Source organism: Pipra filicauda, unplaced genomic scaffold (genome assembly GCF_003945595.2).
Source record: "Pipra filicauda isolate LSUMZ 115617 unplaced genomic scaffold, ASM394559v2 scaffold210_size2929891_pilon, whole genome shotgun sequence".
Taxonomy (NCBI): domain Eukaryota; kingdom Metazoa; phylum Chordata; class Aves; order Passeriformes; family Pipridae; genus Pipra; species Pipra filicauda.
Genome location: NW_024104322.1, coordinates 299,189 through 327,040, shown reverse-complemented (window position 1 = coordinate 327,040; position 27,852 = coordinate 299,189). Strand labels below are relative to the sequence as shown.

At 40.6% G+C, this 27,852-nt stretch overlaps 1 protein-coding gene across 8 annotated transcripts in view; it reads left to right on the top strand.

Annotated features, from left to right (window-relative positions):
* Positions 1–27,852, top strand: part of ZMIZ1 (zinc finger MIZ-type containing 1) — a 348,247-nt gene that overhangs the window by 275,220 nt on the left and 45,175 nt on the right. For 7 of the 8 annotated variants that reach the window (XM_027720707.2, XM_039380994.1, XM_027720705.2 and 4 more), the window contains one exon: positions 21,299–21,443. In XM_027720707.2, the coding sequence (XP_027576508.1) occupies positions 21,299–21,443 (145 nt within the window). Of the gene's footprint in view, positions 1–21,298; positions 21,444–27,467; positions 27,537–27,852 lie in introns of those variants that run through there. The other variant, XM_039380998.1, reaches the window with a different exon arrangement.

Genomic DNA, 27,852 nt, shown 5'->3' with positions numbered 1-27,852 from the left:
CCCCCTTGCATGTTAATAATTTGTCGTATTCTGAACCGTTGATCCTGTTTGTCTTCACATTCAGCAGTTTCCAGGGGATGACAGCAGAGTTTGTTGCAGATCCCATGATCACCAAGTTTCTTGATAGTCTATTGCCAGAGGGTTTGTCCAAGGCTCTTCAAAAGGGCAACTGAGTTACATGAAGAAGCTTCACTTCAGGCCTGTCTTCACTGACACCTTCGGAGAACTGTGCTGGTTTACCTCTCCCGTGTGTTCAATTCCATGTTTTAAGGTTAACTGATCTGAAAACCTTTAAACTGGGACCCAGCACACCTCAGTTGTTTCACTGTTAAAGAGAGCAATGGGATTAAATGGCCAGCTAGACTCTGGGCACTGCAGAGAAGGACAGTACTTGTTTCTGTTGCCAGTGCAGAGTGGAAGTAATTCATATCCTCTGTAGTTGTAAGGCACATGGTAAATGAAACTCATGGAGCTCTCGTCTGGTGCTGTAACTGCCCATATTAACAAATACTAATTGCTGCACCTCTCCTTGAACAAGCTTTTCAAATATCTTGTTCATAAGACTCAAATTTCATGTCAGCAATAAAAGCCTTGCAGGCAAAGTAAAAGCAGGGGGTTTTTGCTGACAGTCTAGTGCAAGTCAGCTGTCTGCCCCTGTGCTTTGTTTTTATAAATATGGTACAGGGCATCATAATCAACAAGGTCAGTTTGAGAAAGCAGATAAAGGAGACAGTATTGTCTGCCTGCTGTTTGCACTGTACTGGGTAGATGGACTCCGGTCATGTTGCCTGTGTGAGGTTTTTTTTTGGTTTTTTTTTTTTTTTTAATTCATCATGCTGTACTGTAGTCATTTGCACAAAGAATGCTTTTAAACGAGTAATGAGTGCTTTCCTGTTTGGCAGTTGGTTAAACTGAACTTTGTGTCACAGCTCTTTACGATTCACTCATACAAGACCTAAAATATTCAAGACTGGTAGGGGGGCAAAAAGCTCTGTCTGGCTCATGCTGTTTCTAGGAAAAGGGAGTCTTGGGGCTGAGAGGGGGGAACCCTGCAAAGACCTACAAATTATGCAGTGTTCTTTCTGCCCATGAATAGTTTCTCTTGTGAGTGAGTGAGGCTGTACTTTTGGACTCACAGACAAAGCAACTTTTGCTACAACTGGCCTTTCTCCAAAGCACACTTTCTGTACTTATTCTCTTTATTTTTATTATTTTAAAAATATAATGATAGGTAGCCTGAAAGTGATCTGAGTCAAACATGAAGTGTCCAGTTAGCCTTGACTGTAACTGTATTGCAGATCATCTTTCTGGGCAGCAAGGCTCTATTGAGCCGTTCAAGCAGGGAGTGTCTCTCTTCTAGCAGAAATTTTGTGGTCCAGCTTTTCATCTTTCCACTGAGAATTGCCTCATGCTTGCAGAGAAAGTCAGAAGCTGAATCAAATTTGGATTTCAGACTGTTATTATTTACTTTTTACTGCACCTTGTAAATAATGCTATGAAATTACAGTTTCATCCTGAATTAAGAGCATTAATGTAATACACATGCTCATCTCTTATGAGTATATGGACCTCTGCGACCTCAGAACCTGTTTTGAAAAATCAATTTGAAATATGTTAACTTTAACTTCTGAGGCCAGTGGAGATCTAGTTTAGGGTATCATCTTGCTTGGCTTTGGTTGTTTCATCTTACAACTTATTCCAGATATGAATTGATGTCTTTGTGGTTTAGCCTACCTGGCTTTCATGTGAGAATAAACCAATTTTGTTGCAGGTTTTGTGAGAATTCGTTATTTTTGACTTTAGGAACACATGTGCAGTAAAATCTAATGAGATGACAGAATTTACTGGCCTTTATAGAAGACTTCTGATGTAATCTGTTTTTAACTACAGGGTGTTCTAATAGCTATTAAAACAAATGAATGTTACAAGCTTTACTGATCATTTCTCAAGACATCTGCATTGTAAAGTCCGGTTTTTGGAGCTGTAAAAATGAAAAGATGTCTCATGAAAAATTGTAATAGCTTGTTAAAAGTGAAAATTGCATTTCAGCAAGTTGAGGCAACTTTAAAAAAATATTAAAATTAAGAGACCCCTCTTGTGCTTGACTTTAAGAATTATCTCTTTGGTTTACAAAGTATCCTTTGGTGGCATCACTGGCAGAAGTAAAAAAGAAAATCTCTGGTCAGTGGGTCTCTGCAGTTATGCTGGTCATGGATGTGGGAGCAAGTGCTGGGAGGAGCAGAGTGTACTGAAAGGTTGTAAGCTAGCACTGCTATTAAAAGTGCTTGGGAAATTACATTCTTGTTTTAACAGCTGTAAGTTTAGGATCTGTACTTGGATGCTTAATATGGTCCCACCTCTTCTCTGGGTTACTTGTCAAGTACTAAGGGAAGATCACTAGCAGACTAACAGTGCTAAAGCTTCATAGTCAGATGTCCCTTGACTTGGGGCAACAGTTTGATACTCCCTTTCAAATGAGACACTGACCTTGTTCCCCTTGGCAGGGGATGGGATGTGTGACTTTCAGCCTGATGTGCTGTAACATCCAGGAACTGTTGTTGGTGCCCAGCTAAGGGCACTGGGCTTCAGTGGGTGGGGAGATGCTCAAGATCTCTGGCCCTGCTGGTTTCTGTGAACTAGGCTGGTCAATAAGTGATTGCACTAGGCAGGAAAAGCCCATGGGGAATAAAATCAGTCTGGTTTTGGCATACTGGTGAGGAGTGGTGGCAATATTACCATATGTTGTAATTTGTGGGTATATGTATTTATATAAATCTATATATGTATTTCAGAGAGCAGGCTAGGCTGTTTATAAAAAAAAAAAAATCTGTTGACCTTTTCCTTCTAGATAGAGTGTTTCCCATTTGGCAAGATGGTGGCCTTTGAGTAGCAAAGTCATCAAGATTCTTTTGCCATTAAAAAAAAAAATCTACACAGAGTTGGCTGAGTTGATACGCAGCTGAATAACTGTGGTTTGCAAGTACTCACAAGGGATCTCCTTGGCTGTAGAAGAGAAAATCTCAGAAGACCTCCTCGTGGCTGACCATGTTTGAACTGCTCCCAGCTTTGACTACTAACCAGCATGTTCAGGCGCCGGCTCGACTTACCAGCTGAGCAGGCAATACCCAGGCAGCACCAGAGCTCTTTGGGAGCTATTACAATTCACATTGAAAACAGAAAGTGGTCATATTATCAGTGTCTAGTCATAATGCTTTAGATTTCATATGCATACTATATCTATCAGAAAAATCACAGCATTTACCCTTTCAGATCCCTTGTCCTCTGGTGCCTGTCAGGACATCTGCATGTTCTGCTGTCAAAAGGATGTGATATTTTACTGTAACTGTGTGAAATTGAATACTAATTTATAAGTAGTGGAGTAGTCCACAGCCTAAGTGTTCAGTTATAGGATTTTTTTTTTTGTTCTTCATAGTTAATTTTTCTAGTACAAGCAAGCTGTAATATCTGAAACCGTATTGTAAGCAATAGAGATGTTGGAATTTACTTGAATAACATGAAACAACATTTCAGGTTTTCCTTTGAAGATTAAATATTTGTGATGCCATTTATTCCATCAGTTCCCTGTTCTCTCCTTGAGCTAACTGGTTAGAAGTGTGCACACAGAGAGGCTGTGGCTGGTATTCTTACACAGGCACTAAGGGTTAGCTCGGGTATGTCTGTGGTATGTCTGTGTTCTGGCTTGACTTACAGTTACTGAAGTGTAAGTTAAATCTAAATGTGGTCCACTTGCTTTCTGAACTACAGTAACTGCTTAGAATAAGGGGAGAAGAAGGCTTGTATCATCAGCTTTTGGCCAAGTATCCAAAGTGGTTTTGTGTTTTTATACATAAATCTTCTAAAGTTCAGTCATCACCAGTTAGATTTGAATTTGTTTATAACTGAAAATTTGGGTTAATTGTAAATCATCAAAACAACCCAATGTAATTATTCTTTGTCAGAAGAAATCACCATAGGTAACTTCTACACATGTAAAAATACCATGGTCTAACTAAAATAAAATCCTAGGAGTCGGGCAGTTAATGTTCCAAATTGTTACATTCCCTCCTGAGTTGATCCAAGCCTTTCTTCAGCCTGCAGCCTCCTGCAGCAGTTAGCAGGTTTGGGAATTGAGCGTCCTCCTGTCCCAGGGCCTGTTGAAAGCTCATTTCTTTCTGGTCCTTGGTAGACAAGGGGTTCCTAAACTGGGACATGGCAGGTGTGCAGGGGAATAATGGGACAGCTCATAAAACATAAAACTGTTTCAGTTCCCACTGCCCACTCACCCCCATTTTTCACCCACTTTTCCTTCCCTTTTCTGCTCTTCTCTCCCGAGCCAATCTGCAGGTCTGGTATGTCTTGTGTTCTGTTTCCAAACACAAGTTAAAGAGTGCCCTCCTACATTTTGTGTCCATTCCTGTCTGGGTTTTTCGTGCATGGGAATCATGCCCTCACTTACTGATCCATCCTTTCTTGTGTTTACTCTTATATTTCTTGCACATTTTTTTGATTAAGTCCTTGGTTTATCCAGATGTATGTACCATGTCTTAAGCAGGGTATCAAGCAGCTAATCTTTTTCTTGTAGCCATTGTCACTGGATTCTTCTGCCTTGTTCTGAGTGTACTTTACTATTAATAGCCAAAGCATTCCTTAATATGGAGATTTAAATTGAATAAGCTAAATGCAGAACTGCTGAGTCCCCATGGTGCAAATTGTGAGCCAGCACATGATAACATAATATTTTTGATAGTAATTTAGAATGCTATATGATTTCACCAGATTTAGGCACTATCACTCTTAATATTTCATTAGGCAGGTTTGTGTATGATCCTCCTTCTTTCCACCATTACTTTAAAGCCAGGTACAGAGGAGCTGTTTTATTGAGGTTAAGGTATTTGCTGTTATTAGCTATTACTATTTGGTTAGTGCTCATATCTAAATCAGAATGCCCGTCGTGCTAAGCACTGTGCAAATATCTTTGAAGAGACAGTCTCTGCTCCAAAGAGTGGAGCAGATTTATACTTTAGTTCTTTCACCTTACTACTTAATGCTGCTTTTTTTGCACTTCAGTTACACTTATCTAATGGATATCTATGCCACTTGTGCTTCTCTGTAATAATAGTAGTGATAATTAGATAGCCAGTTTTTATCTGGATCAAATGCAAGTTCCCAAAGAATTAAAAAAAAAATAAATTCCAGTGTATCATCAAATTGGTCAAAAACACTGAAAGACTCCGGTGTCCAGTGAGACACTGCTGGGTGGTCCTGTCTAAAACAGGAATGTTTCCTGTATTTTAAAGCTTTGTTTAGAATTGGGAGTTAATGACTTTATATATAAATAATTATATAATTAACTTGCCTGCACATACGTTAGGATTGAGATTGCTGTGTTTTCAGTTCTACATGTGTAGAAGATTATTATTTGATCTTAAGTTTCTGAGCTGATGTTGCCTGTCCAAACACTGGAAGGGGCTTTTCTGACCCCTGTAAGGTGCATCTGATGAAATAAGCACATGGGAAATGCTTTTTCCATTGCCTAGGATAGATGAAAATACTCTGTGAACTCAGGAGACCATTGGTTAGATCCACTGCAGTTTCTCATCTTTACTAAAAGAGATCTCTAGTAAAGACCTTATGACTTTAGTCATAGAATGTCTGGAACTCAGCAGTATCAGTTGCAAGAGATTACAACTGTCTTTGTTAATTGCCCTGTTGTCACCTCTCATTAGTACAGTGCCTGTACTTTTATCTACTTTCTCCCTCACCTTAATGCACAGGGGTCCAGGTTGTGGGTTTTGCTGGTTGTTTTTTTAAATCAGTATCTGTCTGCAGAAACTTGTTAGTCAGGAACCTGTCTGATAGAAGGTTGTCATTTGTTTCATCATGATACATATAGTAATGTTTGCTGTAAGTCATGTAACATTCTTCCAGTTTTCGCTTATGAAGTCTTTATACCTCTTTTAATGCATCCCTTTTATCTTACAAAGCTGTTCATTTTGGCTTACCCATGTTGTGTTCTGCTATCCTTTTTGATTCCTAGATTTCTACAGGATGAAATACATTTTTGCTTTACAAGGCTTCCTCAAATGTACCTTCTCTATTAGTTTATTCCAGTCTGTAATAGCAGGGGCTTAGTCTGTACTCCATGAAGGCTTTGAGATACTACCTTTTATAAATACTGCAGTGAACTAGACTATTTCACTTTAAAGCTTTGATTGCTTGATCGCAGGTTTCAGCTTTGAACCCTCTTTTCTGTATTTAATGATCTGACGCAGGTTGCTGGACTGGTGCTGCAGTCATTGCTCCAGGTGTCAAACTGGCTGCAGTCGAGCATGTTCTCAGCACATACATGTGCATGGAAGTCCACTTAAAAAGGAAGATTTTTAGCCTTTGCCACTTTGCTACTGTTTATGCTCTAGCACTCAGTAGTGCATTTACTTGGGCAAGAATTTGCAATGAGTTTTTAGAATCCCTGTTTTATTTTCTGCTACATGAATCTGTGCTGGTTTTTTCAGCTGCCTTGCAGGAACTCCTCCTGTCAGATTAGCATGGTCTAGTGGTCTGCATCCAGGCTAGGAAAAGAGCCTTTAATCCCACATCTGATGCTGAGTGTATTGATCCTCTCCTCCTCAGGATGCCATGGATGACTGTGAATGTATGTCCTTAATGACTGGCATTATCCTGCTCCAGAGCAGTTCCTCTCTCCTTTCAAGACCCTGGTCTATGAATGTGAAAATCCTGTTTCTAAGTTGATGTCCAAACCCATTCTCTCCTTCTCGGTCTTTTTGTCATCATTTATCCTGAAAAGTCCCTCAGGGAGTGGGGATAGTCTTGGCAGCAAAAATGTGTCAGAAGGGACAGAAATTGTCACACAGACCCACCAGTCAGTAGCCTCAGTGTCCCTCACCCTGGCAGCAACTAGATGCATTTTCACTGTAACTTCAGACAATAACTAGTCTCTCTGGCATTCTAACCTGAGTGTTTTCCCCAAAGGATTAGTTCACTACCTTAGATTCCCTCTTTGTGAAGCTAGGATGATGTTCTCTTCACAGGATTAGGTGAGGATTAGCTAGTGTTTATCAGCGGCTTGCAGATAAAAGAAGTGCTTTGTTTACATGTATATCTTTTAGACTGCATGGTCTTGATCACTTGGTAGTGTTCAAGTCTGCATTAGAAAAACATCTGATTTAGGATAATGTTACAATAGAATTGTTACAGACAGTTACTAAGGTGTGTGTATTTTTAGAAGTGAATCCTGCCTCTAAAAAGCATTTTGCAATTTGGAAATATTCTGTCCTATTCTCCTTTTGTAATTATTATTGCTATCTTTAAAATGTTTTGTATTAGTGTTGACACATAAGACTTTTGTGGTCATTCTGGAAATGTCAACAATATTTCTGGCCTAATGACTGTAAGTACTGTATAAATTTATTCTCTGAGGGAAACACAATGCCATCCTTCAAGAGTTATCTTGTGAGACAGGCAGACAATGTCTGCTGTTACCTTTCCACACTAAATATCCCTGGTTCATGAATTATAGTAGCTGGAACCTGAAATTCACAGTGTTTTTCTGCATCTTCTATAATTTCTGAAAATAAAGGTTTTGCAGCAGCTGGAATCAGCTGACAGTCTTGTGGAAAATACATCTTGTTCTTCCCTAGCGATATTGGCTCTGTGGGGCTTTCTTAGTAACATGAACAGATATGACTCAGAAGACAGAGGGAGAACGACTATGTTGTGTAGGAAGTTAAAAAATCAGGTTTTTTACCATTTTCTTTTGGCCACAGTCAAGCTGCACCGCCTGCCTTTTTTTTCTTTTTTTTTTCTTTTCTTTCTTTTATTGTTTTTTTGTTGGTTTTTTTTTTTTTTTCCTTCTTGACAGCCATTAAAACTGGAACTGGTATCCTGAATTGATCTTAACAGTCAATATGAAATCCTAGAGAGAACAAATGAGATATTCTCAACTGCATGTGAAATTTTGAAATGCTGTAGTTTCTAGTTTTCATAGCACCAAACTGCAGGTTGCTAATGCAGATTGTTTTATATTGCAGTAGACAAGACTAGATCGGGTATTGCATAAAGATATTATTTGAATTGGGCCAAATTTGGACATTTTAGCTTTTGAGGGGCTCTCTTACTTGGAGAGGCTCTAATCAGGAGGAAAATGTAGTAGATACTTGTTCTCAGACTAAAATGCAGGACCAGAAGTATGAGGGGGAGGTGGGAGTACATGATAAAATCCCACCTTCTTGGAGCCCAGGTAGTTTACCCATTCTCCCTTTTCGTTAAACACACAGCACCCTCAGGTCCGTTCCTTGTTCCCTTTGTCCCTGTTCCCTGGGTTTCTGTTGCTCTTGAGGGTTCTCCTCATCTCTTCCTCCACCCTCATGTTTTCAAAATTACCACAGTCTGTTCCCCTTAGAGAAAATTTCCTAACTGCAAACTTGTTCTTTATTTCAAGCCCTTCAAGTAACCAGCTCCTTCCAGAAAACATTCCTGGGTTAGAATCCCTGGGAAATTTTTGCCCATGCCGTCTTGGTTTTGAACTTTTATTGGACTTCTTTCAAGTTGTGGAAGGAGCTAGTTCTTATGTGTTTGTGAAAGGAAATTTATATAGTCCCCAGACAGTAAGTAGCCAGGCACAGTCTCTATGCAGTAAATGCACTTCTGTAACCTTTCAGAAATCTTATCTTTAACATATTATCTGATCTTTTGCTCTAATTTCTCTTGGTTTTGACACTCCTAGACTAACATAAAAGTACTTATCAATGTATAAAGGAGAAGTTGTGTTTTGTAACATACACTTAAAATGGTGTATTAAAAAAGAAAAGATCATATTGGTAGAGGTTGTGTAAATATAATGTAAGAGATTGAGCCTCCCTACCACTAAAATTGTTTATAGTATTTTCCACCAACTTCAGTAGGAACAGGAGCTAATCCAAAATGGTTCTGATCAAGAACGGAGAATTTTATTTTCCATCTGCTTGGATAGCATCTTACTGTGTGTTTTACTGTAATATTTGATGTTCTGATGTCCATTTTGATTCTTCTTATCCAGATGTTCTGGGAACATGAAAGAAATAGATGTGGTTGCTATTTAGATACGATGTTTGCTCAGTGCTTTTTTATAAACTGCTGCTTTTCTACAGGCAGTGAAACAGAATCCCTGCCCCTGTGAAACACTCTGGGGCCTTGAAGTCTTGGGAAATCCTCTGGGTCCCTTGCTGCCCCTCCCTCTTCCTTTCTCTTCTCCTTAGTACATGATCCCTTCAGGTTTAGCTTCTGAAAATTATGTTCTTACCCCTCATAATGTTTTGTGGGTATTGCAGTCTTGGATAAACTGTAGGCTCTGTTGGTCATGTAGGGTTGTATTCTAGTCATTTCCCCAGAAAATGCCCCGAGGAGTTGAATACAACTCATTTGAAATCGTTTCCCCTTTGTGTTTGCTACTAATGCTGCGGGGTTGTTTAATCATCCAAATTTATTTATTTTTTTTTTTAGGTTTTGAATCATCCTTTTGCACTGCTCTGACAGATTTGCTGTAGAAAATTGGTGCTAAAATCTGGTTCCGCGTGTCATTAAGACTGTATTACTTCCTCTGTCGTCCCAGTCCTCCGCCCGATCTATTCACAGGAGGCTGGGAAGACTCATGCTGCAGTTCGGCGCAAGATCGGGAAACTGTTCCAGCGTGTGGCATCCACGCTGTGCTGTCTGGCTGGCGTTCTCACCCGCCCACCGCTCCCTCGGCTGCCGCGCCCGGGCCCATTCGCCTTTTCAGTGGCTGAGATAAGATGTCAATGAGAGGGGCGGGAGGGTTAGCGAAGCTGCCTGAGGAATTGATTCTTGTCTGCCTCTCCGAGCAGTCTGTCTGCGCAGCAGCACATGATACGGTTTTGCACAATACCCCACTAATGCCCTAGTCAGCAGCTTCCAAGGGAAGAACAGTGCTGGGAAAAAAAAAATAACAGCAGTCCTCTGCGAACCACAGTGAATGCATGTGCTAGAGCTAAATTTGGAAAGCTAAAGCTTATTTCATGCAAGATTATTAGAATTATTTGGGTTTCCAAAGGCATGCTCACACACATGTACGTGTCGCTGGCCAGCTTTTCCACGTGACTCGGCTAGATCCAAATGTAGTTATTTATAGATGGCAAGAGCAGTGATGGCATTATCTTGTAGCACTCCAGTCCTGAAATTATAGCACTTGTGTGCAGGGAGAGGGGGCCAGATGAGAATTTAGTCAGGCTGCTCTTCTGCAAACGTCCATAAGATGAGGGAGTCACAAACAACCCTTTCCCTCTTCCCCAGTTTTTTTTTGTTTTCAGAGAGAGAAAAGAAAGGTATTGAAAAATCAGTCTGGGCTGTGATTACTACTGGCTTCTTCCCTAGGTGCTTGTAAAAAGCAATTAGCCACGTTCATTTTTATACCTCTCCCCTATTCCATAGATAACCTATTTCTACCTATGTAGAATGATAAACATTCCCCTGAAGACAAGGAAACAGCAGTTTCTAATCTGTCTGAAACTAATGTTCATAGTTAGGTTTTTAAATAAAAGTCTCTTGTTCCAAACCTCCGTGTGTGTGCTTGTAGCTCAGCTGATTGCACTGAGGTGTGTATGTGTCCACTGGAGCCCTGTCTTCAGGTACTGCCTGTGCAAAGGAACAGCTGCCTGATTTCCACCTCTGCACAGTGCCACAGCCTTACTGCTGGGGCAAGACTCTCAGCCACAGCAAGGATTTCATCTACCTGAGGGAGAAACAGAAAACCAAATTAAAAAAAAAAAAAAAAAAAAGAGGAAAAGAAAAGAAAAAAACCAAAAACAAACAAACAAAAAAAAACCCCAAAACATTAAAAAGGAAGAAAGAGAAGAAAAAACCTAGTCAGGTTTACAGGGTAGTCATAAAAAGAAATGCTTCAGCATAGCTGGGAGCATACAAGCTACATCAGGGCACGGGCACTGACAGCAGAAGATAGGGCTACCTGAAGACAGTATTGCTTCTGAACACTTTGTATCATGAAACTACAACTAAAATAATCTGAACATCAGGGTAGGGTTATTTAGATGTTTCTTAGTTTACACCAACTTCCGTTTTCTATGTGGCCCTCATTGTAACAGAGCATAGATGATTTGCATTTTGGCTTTATTGGTAATAAATAAAATAAACATGGTGCGTGTGGAGTGTTAGAGGGTATTGGAATGCCTTAACAGGAGCATCCATGGCTCACAAAGTCTGCTCCTTTAATACAACGGTGTTTGAGATGAGAAACGTCCATTAGCCCAATGGACACAACTAGAAAAAGTGGAACTTTGAGGATACAGAAGCCCTTCTCTTGCTCAGATTAGTTACCAAGTTCCCAGTGCAGCTTGGGAACAATTATTTGGCATTTGACTTTGGGATATTAATTGAATGTTAATTAATTAGGCAGTTCTCAAGAAAAGGTGATTGGTATCAGAGGAGCAGAGCAGGTTGATAGTAAAGGAAGATGACAAGGTTTGTGGAGCTGGTGGGACACAAAGGGGAAAAAGAAGTAATGACTCTTTTAAAAAACTAACTCATTAACTGGGCAGTGAGATGGGAAACATCACTGCCTTGAAACTGCAGTGTGTGCTCACATCTGTCTGCCCTGTATTGTTTGAACAGAAATCAGATTAAGTTTAAAACTGCTGTAGGCTGAGTTTTTCTTTCCTGATGTCCTTAACTGTTTTCATTTTCAGCACATAGGGATTATTTTATGTAGTTGTAATTTTTCTTTCAGAATGAAGAATGAGATGGAATGATAGGGTTAGAGTGCTTTCAGCTTAGTTCTGTTCAAGTACAAAGTTTGTATAGTATGAAAAATGGTCCTGGAACCCCCAGCTTTGAAAACTAACACTTTTTTCCTTCAGCAGTTCTAAAGAAGTTGGCAAAGTTTGTATTACGCTAATCATATAAAAATAAAAAAATTGGGGACACCTGATAAAACATTATTTTCCTATAAAAATATAAAATAATATAAAATTAAAGCAAAGAGCAAGAATGCAGAACCAAGAAGCAAAAGATCCTAAAATAGCTTTTGGTCCTTCTGAGTTCTGGCTGTGCAATGTTAACTTTGGAAACACGTTTCTGCTATAAATTTTGGTTGTGTGGTTTTTGTAATTTTTTGTTCCCTCCTTGAAAGCCTCTCCAGATGTTTTACAGTTGTTGTTTGAAAATGTTCCATGGCAGGCACAGAGACTGCGGGCACAGAGCAGTAACCCCTTGATGTGGTGGTTGTGGTTTTTCCTTGCAGAGAGAGGAAGGTGTATGATCCTCTCTGTTCTGGGACTTGTTCTGTCACAAATGGAGTGACCTTCAGCACATCACCTGCTCTCAGTTTGTTTCATCTTTAAAACTCAGCCAGCAAGCTGTATAGCTGGATGGCCACTTCAGGAGTCTCTGCAGGAGCTCCCCACACTGTAGCTGAGATGTCTTTTTGGAATAATTATGAATACAAGCTAGATTTAAATACTTTTCCAATGCAGACTGTTTGAAATTCCTCTGTTCACAATCACAGATTTCGTTTGATCGTAAAAGACTTCAAGAAGTCATCTATGCCATGCCCCCTTGCCTGAAGAATCATTTCTCCCTGGATCTTTATCTGCCCTTTCCTCTGCATCTCCATTCATGGAAATTCCTCAACTTACCCCCTAGGGTATTAAGGAGCATTAGGATGCTCCTAATATCTAACCTGTGGGGGTTTTATCTCTTTATATATTGATGTTTCTGCTGTGGGTGTGGTTAACGCTTTGTTACTCAGTAAATCAGAGTACTGCTGTCAGTCTTTCCTCTTCTAAAAAACAAAAAAGGCTCAAACTAGACCCACCAAAATCCCTAATTCATGCAGTCTTTTTTCTTAATCATTCTGATGACTTTTTTCTGCCTTCTGTGGTTGTACATTGTGGTGGGGTAGAAAGAAAGGAACAGATTTCTGCAGTGAACTGATGCTTCTTTCCAGCTTGTGCCATCTGTAAATTGACCCAGAACATGTTCTAGCCCTTTATCCATCTGCATCGTGAATATCTGAAAATGAATCGTTCAGTAGTTTCAGACCCGGGGCAAACTCCTGCAAAACCCCATCTGATAAAGCTTGTTTCTCGTAGTGACTGCTGGTTTAATAGTTTGGTAAGCTTAAGTTTCCAGCCATTTTGTGTTGTAATCAGCTAGACCTTATTTCCCTTGTTCATTTGTAAGAATGTCACACAAAGCAGCTCTGAAGCCTCGCTAAAATCAAACTAACCTATGCTCAAGGTCTATTGTCTGCTAATGTAAAGAAGGTACAGAAGTGTGGCGTGATTTGTTCCTGACAAATCCATTTTGGTTGTTACTCATTTTTTACTTTCCTCTTGGTCTTTTTGAATAATTTGGGTTATTTTTCCATGATAGGACCTCCAATTTTACATTTATTCCTTTCTTTTTTTAATGACAGACACTAGATTTTCCCTTTTCCAGACTTCCATTGTCACCCTGGGTGTGCATGGCTTCCCTGTGTTCAAACTCTCGTTAAATTCATCTGTTGGGTTTCTTCCTAGCACTTTTGGATGTCAGTGGTGGTGTTAGCTCAGGAGTTGTTTACAGTAGTAATTGGAGGGCTAAGGATGGATTAAGTGAAACTGAGCCTCTCACCTATAGGTCACTGGTCTGACTGTAGCCAAAGATGGGTTCAAGTGTGTCAGTTCCATTTTTTAGATGCCTGTCATATGTGAAATCTGTTAATGACTAGAACTGACATTACAAAATAAAAGCTTACAGCAGTAATGAAAGACACTGTTGTTTGAAATCTAAGCAGTGAAACCAATAATTGGATGAGTAGGAAAACAGGCAGTCTAATGCTATTGGAGTGCATTTCCTTTGGAAAGCCTTATTCAAGATTCACTTGCTCGTGCCTTTCACCAGCTTTGTCTTCTCTTTATGTAATGGACCATGTTTTTAGATGTAGCAGCTTGGGTAGAGCTTAACCCTAAATGAGGTGCTTACGTATTTTATCTGGATCTGTGCAGAGTGTTTTGTGCTTGCCAAATTGAGCCATTGTTCCTATGTTTTGTAATGTATTACTTCAAAGTTAATGTAGTGAATCTGGTAAGATGCTCTGCCAAGTTTTGGTAAGTGTAGAAGGAAATTAGGGAATCCCAGTTCCACTGAAGTCACAGGGTAAGGATAGCGGTATTCAAATACATGTCTTCAACACGTAGCTGGCAAGAGCTTTTGGGGAAGCCTATATATATGTGTCCTGAGAGATATTTGTGAGGAGCTGAAAATATGCCAAGGCAAGCTGAACCCATATTCAAGACAAGACTTGGTACATGGTGCCACTCTCACGCAGCAGTCTTGAAAGCACATGCTAGATAACTCTCTGGTTTGCAGAAAGGGTTTTATTGAATAAAACCTTTGTTAGTTATGTGATATAACATTCAGGCATTCCCTGTGTTATCTATTTTCCTACAAACCTGTGTGTTTTTTTGTTTTTTAATAATACATAACTGCATGATAGATCCTACTGGAGCGAAGCTGGAAATTTCTGCAGGACACAGGTGTAGATATAGTAATGAAGGAGGCATTAGAGATAAAGGACATAACTTGGATATTAGAGGTAGAAATGTGTATTATACCGTGTTTCACAATGCTGAGCCGTGGCTCTTGACTTTGTGTTCCTGTTGTGATTAGCAGGGCAGTTCATGCCTCCCAGAGCAGGGTTTGAGACAGCTGCCACATTGGCTCTGCTGGGGAATTCAGTTCCATGCGGTTTGCTGTGAGGTTGCTGGGACTAACACTTTTTAAATCTCTGTGAGTTTGGAGGTGGTACTTCTCACTACTCTACTAGTGGAGCAGGTTTGTGTTGGTACTTTTTGGATAAAATCAGTCCGTTTAATCCAACTTGTTTGCTTGGACTGTTTAAGCTAACATCACTGATTTCACCTGATGGAGAACAGCAGTTACAGTCCTCAGCTGCTCCACAAAAGGTGTAAACCTCCCAGGATGAGGTGGAAGCAAACACCTGGGAATAAGCACTGGCTCTGCCATGGGCTTCTCTGTGCAAAGTGGGCAAGTGCTGGCAGCCAGAGACGTAGGCCTGGGAGGAGGGGTGGACTCCCTGGGAACTGCTGGCAGTCCGTGTTGAACAGCCAGACTGGTGAGAAATTAATACTTCTGCTCTGTAATTGGCTTTGTATGTACTCCTTTTGCGCTCTCAGCATTGAGGCAGACACTGAGCAGAAGCTTGTGTAATGACAGGGGTGGGGCCCAGAAGTTGCAAGGTTAGGGCATGTAGAGGTACCTGGAAAGGACTGAAGAGGAGGGACAAACACATGGACTCTGAATCTCTTCTAATGGATAGTTACATCCTGTTTCCTTTGTGGCATTGCTTTCCTGCCCTGACCCACAGGTTAGGTAGCCATTGCCAGGCTCTGCTGGAGTGGGTGAGGAGGAGAGCTGCAGGAAAATCAATCCTCCAAATAATTTGGGGTGGCTGGTTTCTCCCTCTTTCTGCATTTCCTAGCTCTTTAAAAGCAAGGTGGTTTTTAAAACACAAGGAAAACATCCAATTTTCAGTTTCACAAAATTGTAAGCAGAGATTCCATCCTTTTAATGCAACTGACATTGTTTTTCTAATACTGTTAGCACATTGAGCATTAGGTAGTTAACATTTTCAATGTATTTTCCAAACATGATATAGTCTCCATTTTTCTGTGTAAAAAGAATAACTCTCCTAAATAACCAAGACAATAGTTATTTCCTCTTCTCTCCTTTGCTTCTCATTGCTCTGCTCCTTCCCTCCTCACCAAATTACCTCACTGGATGTTTTATGAAAACTGTATTTAGATTGCATTCTATACAGAGGAAAGTAGCTCTGTATTCTGCTTATCTAGAATTCTCCATGTAAAAGATATGATTTTGTTTCTAAAGGCAATATAAAATTAATGGATATGATTGATGAAAAATTATGTATTTTCTTACTTATGCTGTAAATATCTTTTCAGCCAAATGCATTTCCTTATGAGGCATGAAACCAAACTAGCGAGATGGTGCTGAACAGATAGTTCTCCAAATCAAACTCCTCCTTTTTTCCTAGTATTTTCATTGCAGCGAATAAGAAATACGGGTCTGCCAGTCTGCCTATTGAACTATCTACTGCAGCTTAACTGCAGCAAGGAAGCTGTAATCCTATTGTGCTCTTCCAGAGTCTCCTGGGAAGCAGAAGGCATTGAAATTACTGAGCTGTTGTCCTATCCCCTCCTCACCTGTCTTTGTGGCTGTAAATATAGTGTCTGCCTGTAAATAGCAGTTTGCTGCACCTTTAAGCACGTTCCCTAACAAGAGGCAGCGATTTACTGAGGTGATAAGCTGTAACTAATACTAGGGTATCATAATAGGTAAATAGATTAGCACTATGCTTCTCTGTATTTTGCTTTCTAGGGAGCCGAGTGGCTCGTGCACTCGGAGGTGCTTACTGTGGCACTTTGCACCGTGCTGAGTGAAACCAGTCAGTTATGGGATTGCAGCTCTCAGAGCTGCTGTGGATGCAGCTAATAAAATGCATTAGTGAATCTATGGGGTAGCATTGATCACGCACCCTATTTTCTTTCTCCTTTCTGGTCCCTGGCCAGAAAAGGGCTGTAACAGGCTGTACCGATGTTCAGTGCCATGGCTATAAAATGTCCTTTGAGCTGCATTGTCAGCATCCATCATGTAACATTTGCAGGTATGCCAGCATCATTTGTTGTCAAGAAGTAGTGAGTGGTGTGGGCAGCCTGGGCTTGATCCATGATATCCCCCAGCTCGAGCTCCTTGGTTTTCTTAATGGAAGGGCCCAGCGTTTACAAAGCAGTTGTGATGCTACTGCTGGGCGATGGGCACTCATGGCTATGAGGGATGGGAAGGTGCCACAGAGTGGGCAGTGGAGGCTTTTGTTTCTGTACTGCCTGGCAGGTTCTCAGCACAAAAGGGCCCTTAGAGGAAAGGAACAGTACCAGGGGATGTGGCCGGTCCTAATAATTGTGTCGCAAATCTTGTGATATTTGGCATGTTCTTAAAGACTTGCCTCCTAGAGACAGGGGATTAAATAACAATTGCTTCCTTTCTCTTTCAAGCAAGACTTAGCTCTGTGGTTTCAGAAAAATGCTTGAAATGTGACTCGGGCTGAAGGGAAAAAAAAAAAAATCTTTGCCTTCCAGCCTTCTTTCTCCTCCTTGTCCCCAGGATCCCAGTGTGGACACATTGCGATGTCTTATGATTTATTCAGTGAAAGCATTTAAAACCATTGGAGGCATCCAGGACATAAAGTGTGGCCAACTCTGGGTGTGTGGGAGTATTTATGAGTATTTTAAAAAGAGGTCAGTCACATTCTGTGCTGAGACACTCTTGCCATGTCCGGTCCTCTTCAGAGAATGGAGAAACAAAAATGGGACTGGATAGCAGCAAGCTGAATATCTCTGAGTGGATTTTTTTTGTCTTGCTTCCTTAGGGAAACCCCTTGGGCTAGTTGTAATTGAAATTTCTCTTATTTTTAAGTCAGTGTTTCTACTTTTCACAAACGTGAAAGCCGAGGCTGCTCATTTCTACGTTGGTTTCTTAACGCAGTCGTCATTAGCAAATCAGTATCGATTTATTCCTATGAAAATAGATCAATGCTAAAAGTAAAATGCAATCCCATTAAGAATGATACAGGTTTTACAAATGGAGAAAAGTAGGTCAAATACTGCACCAATCATCCCAGAGTGCGTCCCTCTAAGCCAAATAAATGTGTGAATACACTTAAACTGTCAGTACGTCATTTGATTGCCATTATTATGCATCTTTTGGCATGAGCTGGCAGAGCCCTCTGTGACTGAACAGGGATTGAAAATGTCAATTTCGATGTATTAGCCAGGTTGTATTTTACACCTGGGCTGCATAAAGGGCTGCATGGGGGGGTTTGCCCATTTAAAGGTTCTTCCTTTACCCTCATTGCAACAGTTGAGTTCAACTTAAGCAGGAAAGCCACATCATTGTATGCAAGGGACATTGTAGCAATGCAGCAGAGGAACACGATTTAAATCTGATCATTAAACTGCTGCAGCAAGAGGCTGCGAGAGACGGTGTGGATGGTCCATCTGCAAAATCTGTGCTCCTGTTGTACAAGGAGGAGGGGCGGAGGGGGAGAAAAAGCAGCTGCTTGGCTGTGCTATGAGAGGGTGAGACTGACTGTTGGCACCATCTGTAGCTGTCCTTTGTGCTTCCTGCTTTATCTGTTCATTATAGTATGATACTGAATTTCTCGTGCTTTGAGTGTAAATGAGTTGAGATACGCCTAATACTGTCAGCATAAAAAGCAGTAACTAAGTACACTAAAGATGAATAGTGTAATCTGTAAATTCATTTTGAGTTTGTTTCATCTTGCTTGAATAGCCCAGGAAGTGATGTTCTCCAGAAGCCAGCTGTACCAGATGTGTGTTGGCGGGGTATATATTCATCTTACCAAGCAGAGAGCAGAGCAGTGGAGGTGGATGAAGCAGGAGAGAAAGGGAGGCCACCCTGTATTTTCCAGCAGGGGAGAGCAGACTCCTTTAGAGGGTTCTTGCTTCTGCTGAACAGGATAGAGGGGAACTGGTAACTCCTAAGGTGGCTACAAACAGCTTTGTTTTCATTCCATGCACAAGCACCAACGCAGGGAAGAGAGAGATTATTATACATGGTACATGAGTCGAAATGTCCCGGGGGAGGAAAGGTTGAACCTCTCCATAATGAGTGCTGTGATAGGGATGAGTAAATTTGCTAGGATTTTTAGCTGCAGTCTCTACTTTCTAAAAACATGAGTCCTCTCCACTTAACTCACAGAATGAAACCGTCCAGCTTATCTTGAGGACCTCTTTGTTCTTTGGCAGTTTATGTTTCACCTTTATAAATGTGCTTACTGGATACTGGTAATAATAACTCATTAAGATGTTTTCTTATCTCCAGCTCAACAAAGCAATGGTATCTCATTGGCATAATTCTTTTCTGGGAGTCACTTTCCTTTTTTTTCCAGGAGGGTTTGGCTTTTTGTTTGCAGATTCATGCCCTCAGATCCATTGGGTTGTTGCTTTTTATCTTGCTTGTCAAGTGCACATAGGTGTGCAGAAGGAGCAACTCCCTTCTCCCATCATAGCCTCGTCTAAGATGGATGATTTCGTAGTAATTACACTCGGCTGTGAAAGTGCTCAGCATCCACTATTACTCTGCGACGGCTGCCTTAAGTGTTCGGCAGAACACTTTGTTCCTATTTCCCTGCGCTCAAGTGGCTGTGGTGCAGGGGAAGAAACCCTGTGAGGCAGGAATTTGTATCTCCAGGCGGCTGGAAAAGGGGGAGGGGGGCCTTTGTCACTGGCACATTAGTAATGATATGCCAGGGATAAAAGGTGAGTATAATTTGATCAAATGCTTGTTGACAGATTCCTTGGCTAATAGAGAAGCAGCTTAGACTGACACACGTTGCTGGAACATTTCACAGAGCTCCGGGGAATGCTTTTTGTAGGCTACATGTGAGGCTGACAATTTTCGAGTGACCATATTTAGTTACATAAAGAAATGGTGTCCCCTTTTTGTCACAGCAGAGCTCTAAAATGCCTCCCTGAACACCGCTCTTGACCTTCCGCTTGATAAATGCAATAAAATTGCTACCTCTTCTTTGTCCAAATGTGTGACTAATTCACAGGAATGGTCCAGGCTCTACGTATTTTTCTTGTGTGGCCATTTAACTTGAGAAAATCCAATTTTTTCTTGTACTGAAAAATCATATTTGTGGGTGTTTTTTGTAAAGCAGGTTCCCTTTTTCTCCCCTACAAATACGACTTTATGATTAGTCTCTTTGGAATTTGTTCTAAGTATGTGTGAACAGTACCTGTGAGTAGCTACTGGAAAAAGGAGGTGGTGTACCTGGAAATGATAGTTTGCTACTGCTTATGTTTATGTTATTAAGTGAAAAGACAACCATTAGAAAATTAAGAAATGAAAATAGAAGCCTCAATTTTAGAGAGTTCTGCACTTCTCTCTTTTAAACAAGCAAGCCTAAAATTACATCTAGAGCTCTTCCCCGCTAAACCGCTGTGGCAGCTTGGGTTTTGAGTAGTCTTCTGGTTCTCACCTACTTGTGCAATCTGTTGATTTGTGTTCGGTTCATAACACCTCAGGAAGGCACTTAGTTAAAAATTAAACATGAAGCATTTTCTTGTTCTGAGGGTTTTGTAAAGGATCCTTTAAAGAAGAAAAAACCCCAAGCACTTCCACTTGAGAACATTTTCTTCAACTGCAGGATTTTTCAATTAGTCTGCACTTTGTTCCAGTCGAACTCCTGACTGTGTCATCATACCTGGCTGACTTTTTACTGGTGCCACTTCTGATGCTGGAATTAAATAGGCAGCTTTGAGGCTCAGTCAGGTGTTGCTGGAGGCTTCAGTGGGGTGTCTTGGCTGGGTGCACTCATGGGAGCCAGGTTTCACCCACAGTCACTTTCTGGGGCTCTGCTTACTTGCAGAGTAGGTGGTTTCTGTGACAGGACCTGGTCTTTTCTGAGTGTGGGTGCATACGGGAGAGGCCACGTTTTCAGGGAAAATGACCCCTTTCATGTCTTCAGAAGGAGTTGCAAGCTTTGCTTCCCTCTGAGAAATCTCTGCATCTTCATAGTTCATAAGCGTGATTTTCCTATAAGCACGGAATTACCCTCATTGACTACAAGATTAGGCACATAATGGAGATTCACATTTAGGGGTTGTGCTGGGTCAAATATAGATTTAAGTGCCTAACTTTTGTATCCATGCATCATTCTCCTGTTTATCTATTCAAGACTGGTAGCTCATAGCAGTTTTGGAAATTAATTCCTGCACATGGGTTTCTCTCCAATTAATCTTTTGCAAAAAAACAACTAAACAGAAAAGAGTTCTTTTCTCCCCTCTGTAAATGATGTCTTCTCTATGTTTTTGTTATGTTTCTATTAGTGTGAAATGAATTCTTCTGCATCTTTTTTCAGCAGTCCCATGTCCTTGCGTCCCATGTTTTCGTGTCTATGCTGCTCAGCTCAAACAAGTCCTCTCATGTCTCCTGGGCTGTACAGAATGTTTGTAACTTGTGTAAAAACTTTGTAATGGTAGTGTAGGGCAATTACAGACTCAGTTTGATAGGATAATAATGTGAGAGGTGGTTCGTGGACAAGCTTTTCACTCCTGGGGTTTGTCTGTTCAGACTGTGACTCCTGTTTCAGTGGCTCTCACCTGCACTCGGTTGTGTAGGTCCTTCAGATGTGTGCTCACTGTTGTTTGTTCTGTTTGCACAGCACTGCTTTCATCCTGGTGTGAGGAGCTGGGACGGCTCTTGCTGCTTCGCCACCAGAAAAGCCGGCAGAACGATCCTCCAGGGAAGCTACCCATGCAACCCCCCATGAACTCTATGAGCTCCATGAAACCCACCCTCTCTCATAGGTGAGTCTGGGCCCAGTCCACAGCAGTTTGTACAGATGCATCGCGTGACAGGTCTGTTAATTGAAATGTTTGTTACCGTTGACAGAGGTAGCTACGCTGCTTCATGCACTGCTCAGCACTACAGACAACAGGGTATCTGTAATTACAGCAAGTACTAAATAAACTCAGGTTTTGTCTTTGCTATTGCCCAGTGCATAGTGAAGTAACATGTCCATCTCCAGATTTGGGCTCAGCTCAAGTGGGCTTTCAAACTTCAAGTTGTGCCCTAGAGATAAATTTCTACATCATGTCTCTCATCAGACGCTTGATGTTTATTTATGTACAACTGGCTTTTCTTGATTGTTGAAGACATTTCACTGATGTTTTGTGTTTTAATCATCGTTGGAAATGTATTGCATACAAAGCAGGTGTACAGTGGGTGTAGCCATAGATCAGAGAATGTCCTTTATAATCTAATATCAGGTGAGGATCAAAAAGCACTTGTATTGATTTAGAGAAAATCTGAACATTAAAAGACACTATAGGAAGCTGAAGATGCAAAGCCTTTGATTGTCAAATTAGGTGGAGGAGCGCTATTTGTATTTCTTGTCTGCAGAGGCTAGGTCAGGGCAAAAGCTGGAGATTAAGCGTAGACAGGGATAAGCATTCATTTCATGCTTTATGTTTCTGGGAGTTTTGTCCAAGCCTTTGTCCAAGCCTCAGCATCACATTAAAGAAACCAGAAATAGTATAAATTGGGTTTAGTGTGGAGTATTTTTTTTAGTAAAGGATGATAAGAGTGTGGATGAGGCTAAATTCCTTGTACCTAGATTCCATGGTAGCATAAATAAGTTGAACTTTTGTGTTAGAGTGGAGCTTAGGGACATCTTTGTACCTGTGCATTTGCATGTGTGAATTTGTCTGAAAACCACTTTTGGTTTTGGGGTTGGGATTCTTTTTCATTATTTTTGTTGCATTTATGGGAAAACCATGCAATCACTATGCCTTTTGTTTTAGCCCTTGAGAACAGACTCCTTTTTTTTGTAGTATAATTAATATAAAATCACTGACTTTTCAGAGTACCTGGATTGCTTCTTTTTTCAGTTGCTTATGAAATGACCGACTGTAAACACACTTAACAGAAACAAACAGAAAACTTGACGTTTTAAAATAACCTAATTTTACACTTGGGAGAAGCTTGTCAGAAGACAAAGTGAAATGAGTGGTCAGTGTGCAGAGAAAGTGTGGTTCGTGTATATGTTCTCTTAGGTGTAGTTTTTAGATGCCTGATTCTCATTTGGCCTCTCTTCCCCTAGAGTCTAAAGTAAGACCATCTCACAGTGGCTGTTTGCTACATTACTAGATAAGATAGACACAACTCACTTCCTTCATGGCAGTTTTTCACTGAAACTGTCACATGTCAAGAAATAAATACTTTCTTCTGCTAAACCTAAATACCAGCATTCCCGGCAATACCAGGTTGCCCAATATTCTGCCTCGTAGTAGAACATCCTGCCCAGTATCAAGCAGTTCCTGCAAATTTTTCTTGATTTTTGACCTTGAAATCCTTTACTGGGAAAGACACCGGGAATAATTTCTAAATTACTACTCTTCACTTATGAGATGCCCCTCTAAAAAACAGAATTTCTTTGGCATAACTTCTTATCTACAATAGCTGAGCAGCCTCTTAGGGATTTGGAATACCTGCATCACTGTTTTAGTGTGTGCTGTTGTCTTGTCTGTAATTTAGCCATAACCATGACTGCCATATCTCTCAGGTGGTACATTAGAATGAGACATCCTGTGACTCTCCAACTTCTTTTTCCTCCTGGAACTGCTTATTTTCATGGATGTTTTATAATCAGTCTAAAAGACAGTAAGTGAAGTATGCACTGAAGAAGAATTGAGTTTTCTATTTGTTTTAATTAAACAAAAGATGAAAAGCCATTAAGTACAATCCCAGTGATGAAGCTGTTGATGAAGCACCATTTGCATTTGCATTAGATTACATTTCGGTCAAAAGCTTAGTATTAAAGTTCACAGTATCTTATCTCTAATTCACAAGGCTTTTCTGTTAATTCAAACCAAAAAAAAGTATGCTTTGGATTTCCTACAAAGAATTAATGTAGCCAGCTACTTCAAGTTTTGTAAAAGAACTAGATATTAAAGTAGAACAATCAAGAGCATATTCAAGAACGTTACTTAACAGAGGCCATGTAGGATATATGTTAGCTGCTGAATATCACTAAACACAAATAAATCCTTCCCCTGTCATCAGACAGTGTTGAGTACTTCACAGAGAGATTTTTCTGCTCTTTTACTAGCAACAAAATTGCCCAGAATTCTAGTCAGGGACTAGAATCCTGATGTACCTGGCATTACAGAAACACAGTGCTTAGTCCTGAAGTTGAAACAGGGCTCAACTATTTAAAATAAATTCTGACTCAATAATGCATCACAAGAATCTAAATCTGAGGATTCATATTTAATAAACTATGGGCACTTAAACTATTGAGAATTCAGGTCTGGCCTATTTTTAAGGACAATCTTTGATTTTTAGAAAGTTAATTGAGTTATGAGAAAAATCTGAAATAGACTGATTAGGGAGTGCTTTGATAGTGTTACTAATGGTCAAATGCACTTACAGAGAACAGAATAGAAACCATACAAGGATGTGCACACATGCAACAAATGCTTTCAGAGTAGAGACTGTATTGTGCTAATTTCTTTCTAAATTTAGTTTTTCATTAACAGAATGATCAAGTCTTGCATATAGGAAAAAAAATCAGCTAAATACCTGCTGTTTTATGTAGGGCAGTTGGTTGGACTGCAAACGCCTGTGTTTTATGAACAGAATGAGCACTGGATTCTCAAAAAGAACCCCCCCCCCCAATCTTAGGAGTTTTTTAAAGTCAGTGCAGTGTAATAGTTGGCTCAAACTTGAATGTGAGATTTTTATTTACTTTAGTTTTAGACTTTTTTTACTGATTTGTGTGGGTAAACTTCACTCCTGTATTGAAGGATCGTGTAAGACCTATCTCCTTAATCTTGTATAACTTCTAATTAAAGTCCTACTTAATGAATTTATGGGGAACTTAAGGAGAGCCATTAGTCTTGGGGTTAGCCCTACTGCACAGGATTGAAATTTCATGCTTTCTAGCTTGCAGGGAGTAATGTAATTTCTTTTTGTTGTAGTTTTCCAATCTGACATAATGTCTGTAATAAGAGATACTACTCAAGGTGGCTGATTTTTTACTTTTCAATGAATTTAAGGTCTTTGGCAAATGTTGTTATGTAAGTACAAATTATTGTCATTACACACCTCCCTTTGCTTTGATGAAGTTCCTATTTAACACTTTATTGCATTAAGTTGTGGCCCTTTACATGTGGATCAAATTCAGTCTTGGTTGAAAGAGTTACAGTTTCAATCAATCCCAGTGGGAATTGCACCCTAGTTCATTTTCAGGTCCATCTGACCCAGGCAAGCCCTAGGGGCCTTCTGGTTCCTTGCACAGCTTGTAGTAAAGCTTACTTTGTCAACAAAACCACCTGGAAAGAGACAGCTGTTATTTGCAGTTTGGTATGTTGTCATGAGCATCTGTAGGGTTCTTACTGTCTTCACTCTTCCTCCAAATTTCGGTCTTCTGTACTAATTGCCAGCTGTCATGCAATTAGTGACCAAAGGGTGGTAATGTCTGTATAGGGCAGTCAAGACTGATGAAAAATACAAAGATAAAATTATTTTTATCACAAATTACTTAGTGCCAGAGTTTTAGAGAAAATTGAACAGTAGATCAAATTAAGTAGTAATTCAATATTATGGTAGGTGCTTTATTTATTATCATTACTGTTTCATGTTCAGGCAATCGTCATAAATACCTTTTATTGGCTAGACCTGCTTCACAAAGGTGCTTGTTTTTAGTGTTTTATCCCTTTTTTCTTCCAATTTAAACTTTACTAAGAGCTGAACTTTCAAACATTGGTAGGAGCTCTTGAAAAAGAATGGTAATTCTCTGTCTGAATTTTTACTGGGTGGTTGAGACTGGCTCTTGCATTGTTAAGAACCAGAAGTGAACTGGTTATAACATACCGGTAGAAACAGTGTCAGAATTTCTGTAAAGGCTGCTGCCTTTTCCATTTTGCCCTCATAGGTGGTTTTGACCAGCAGTGATAGTCACTTTAAAAATGTCTGGATGAGAAAAATGGTTAAAGTGAAAGGTTGAGTGGAGCATATACAGACTTATGTGAAAACAAGCATCGTGTGCATGTTTTATACATCGATTTGAAGTAGGGATTGCTTCATTATGTCATGTGGCTGTGGCATACAGGGACAATCTTTGCAAAAGAATTCACAACTCCTTAGGTGAAAGTTAGGATTGTTTCAAAGCCTTTTCATCTTTCTGTTTGTGAAGTTGTGAACTAAATATAATTAGGGACTGAACAGATGGTAAATCCTAATATAAGAGAATATACCCAGTGAAGGAACCTGTTTTACTTCTGTTTCTGCAAGAGGAGCTTCACTGTTTTGTCTGTCTTCCTTTCTGTCCTTCAACGTTAAAATTCACCATCAGAAAAAAATGAGGGAAAAGTTCAGAAACAAGAAATTTTTTCCTCTACATGTTGTATATACTAGACAAAGTTTTACGGTTTTGGTTTGTGATTTACTTTAATTAAAAAATGTAAGCTGATATTTTTATAAATCCTGACAAAAACTAGGCAAATATTATTAAAGTATGTCTGCTGACTGAGGCAAAATCTGATCTTCTCAGGCTTCATGGTGCCTATGTTAGTTTTTAAAATATGGTAAGTAACAGCTTTGAACAGACAGGTATCGTTTCCATGTTTGGGCCATATTGAACATCCAATTCCTGAAAATGTCTGGTTGATTGTGATTTACTGTGTAGTAATAATCACAACAGTATCATGCTCTTTTGCATGAGGTCTGCTCTCAAAAGCACATGATTTGTGCTTAGTCTACATGATTATCCTCTTTGACTGTATTGGGAAGGGTCCCTCTGTCACTTGTTCTCAAGGAAACCAACTCATTTGTGTGGCACTGGAGTTAAAAATCATTCAGCTGTGGCAGCACCCCTGGTTTTTAACCGTTTTGGCTGTCAGCATGATAACTGCATGGTGACACTGAAAGCTATATTTTGCCTATCTCTTTGTTGCAAAACTCATTAAAATCATTGGGAGTCTTTTAACTGGATTGAATACCTTTGGATAGGGAACATCAGAACTAGGTCAGTGCCCTTCAACCTCTGCAGCATCAGGTCCACGTGTGAGGTTTAGCAGTCCTTTCCAGGCGCAGAAGGGCTGGGGGAGGGGACAGCCCGTGGTTCAGCACAGGGTGAGTTCAGTGTGAGTAGCTGTTTTCTGGGTACCCACGCTGTTAGCATCGCACTCCAGCCTGCCTGCCAGGAGGTGACATGGCTTCTAAGCAGGGAGGGAGTTTACAGTCTGGCAACGTTTTCAGTGGAGTGAAAAAAAAAATCGTTATTGACGTAAATTATGGCAAATACCTTGTCTTTTTAAAAGGTTTTTGATTTTTTTGGATAATTTGGCAACAGGAACATAGATGTGTATTTTGTCTAAAACCTGCAATTTTTCTTGATGCCTTTTCTTTACGTGTATGTTATTCATTCACTTAGATGAAAATGTCACCCTCCACAGGATTTCTCTGTAAATAGATTAGAAAAGGCATGAATTCCCTATACTCAATTTTGTCAATTTTTATATTCCTGATGTTCCCGTGCATCTGGGTTCTCACGTCCCTCAGAATCTCAATGGGAAGAAAAGGAAATAGTTATTACTATTTGCAGTGATGGAGGGCTTTTCTAATGGTTTCCCTAAAATAAAATGGGTTAGCGATTCGTGCTAAGACACTCCTGACTGGTTTTCGCTGCAGATGACAACAAAGCCTGCTCCAGAGACAGAGCACATCAGCAACCTGGGCAGATGGGTCGGTGACATTAATTAGACACTGGTAGTGCCTTTAGCAGGAATCGGTGGTTTCTTCCCATGAAAGGGCTGTTCCAGGGATGAGAAACAGCGCACCAGCCGGTGCACCTTCTTGAACGTCCTCATCTCCACCGAGCTGGGAATGCGCGGAAGGTACCACAGCCTGTTCGTGCTCTCGGTCCCCACTTACCGCGTCAGGGGAGATGCGATGTGACGGTCTGTTTGCCCGTGTCACTGTGTCACCGACAGCATTTCCAAACCGCTCTGACAGGCAGAGTGCGGAGACGGCTCGGGGAGACGTGTCTCAGACCTGCCCTGTGTGTGCGGAGCGCGGCAGTCCCGCTCCGCCCGGGTCCCTGCCCTGCCCTGCCCGGCCCCGCTCCGTGGGCTCGGGGCTGCCCAGCCGCCCCCTGGCACCGACACCGACACCGGCCCGGCCCGCCGCCCTCGGCCCCGCCGGGCGCTGCGG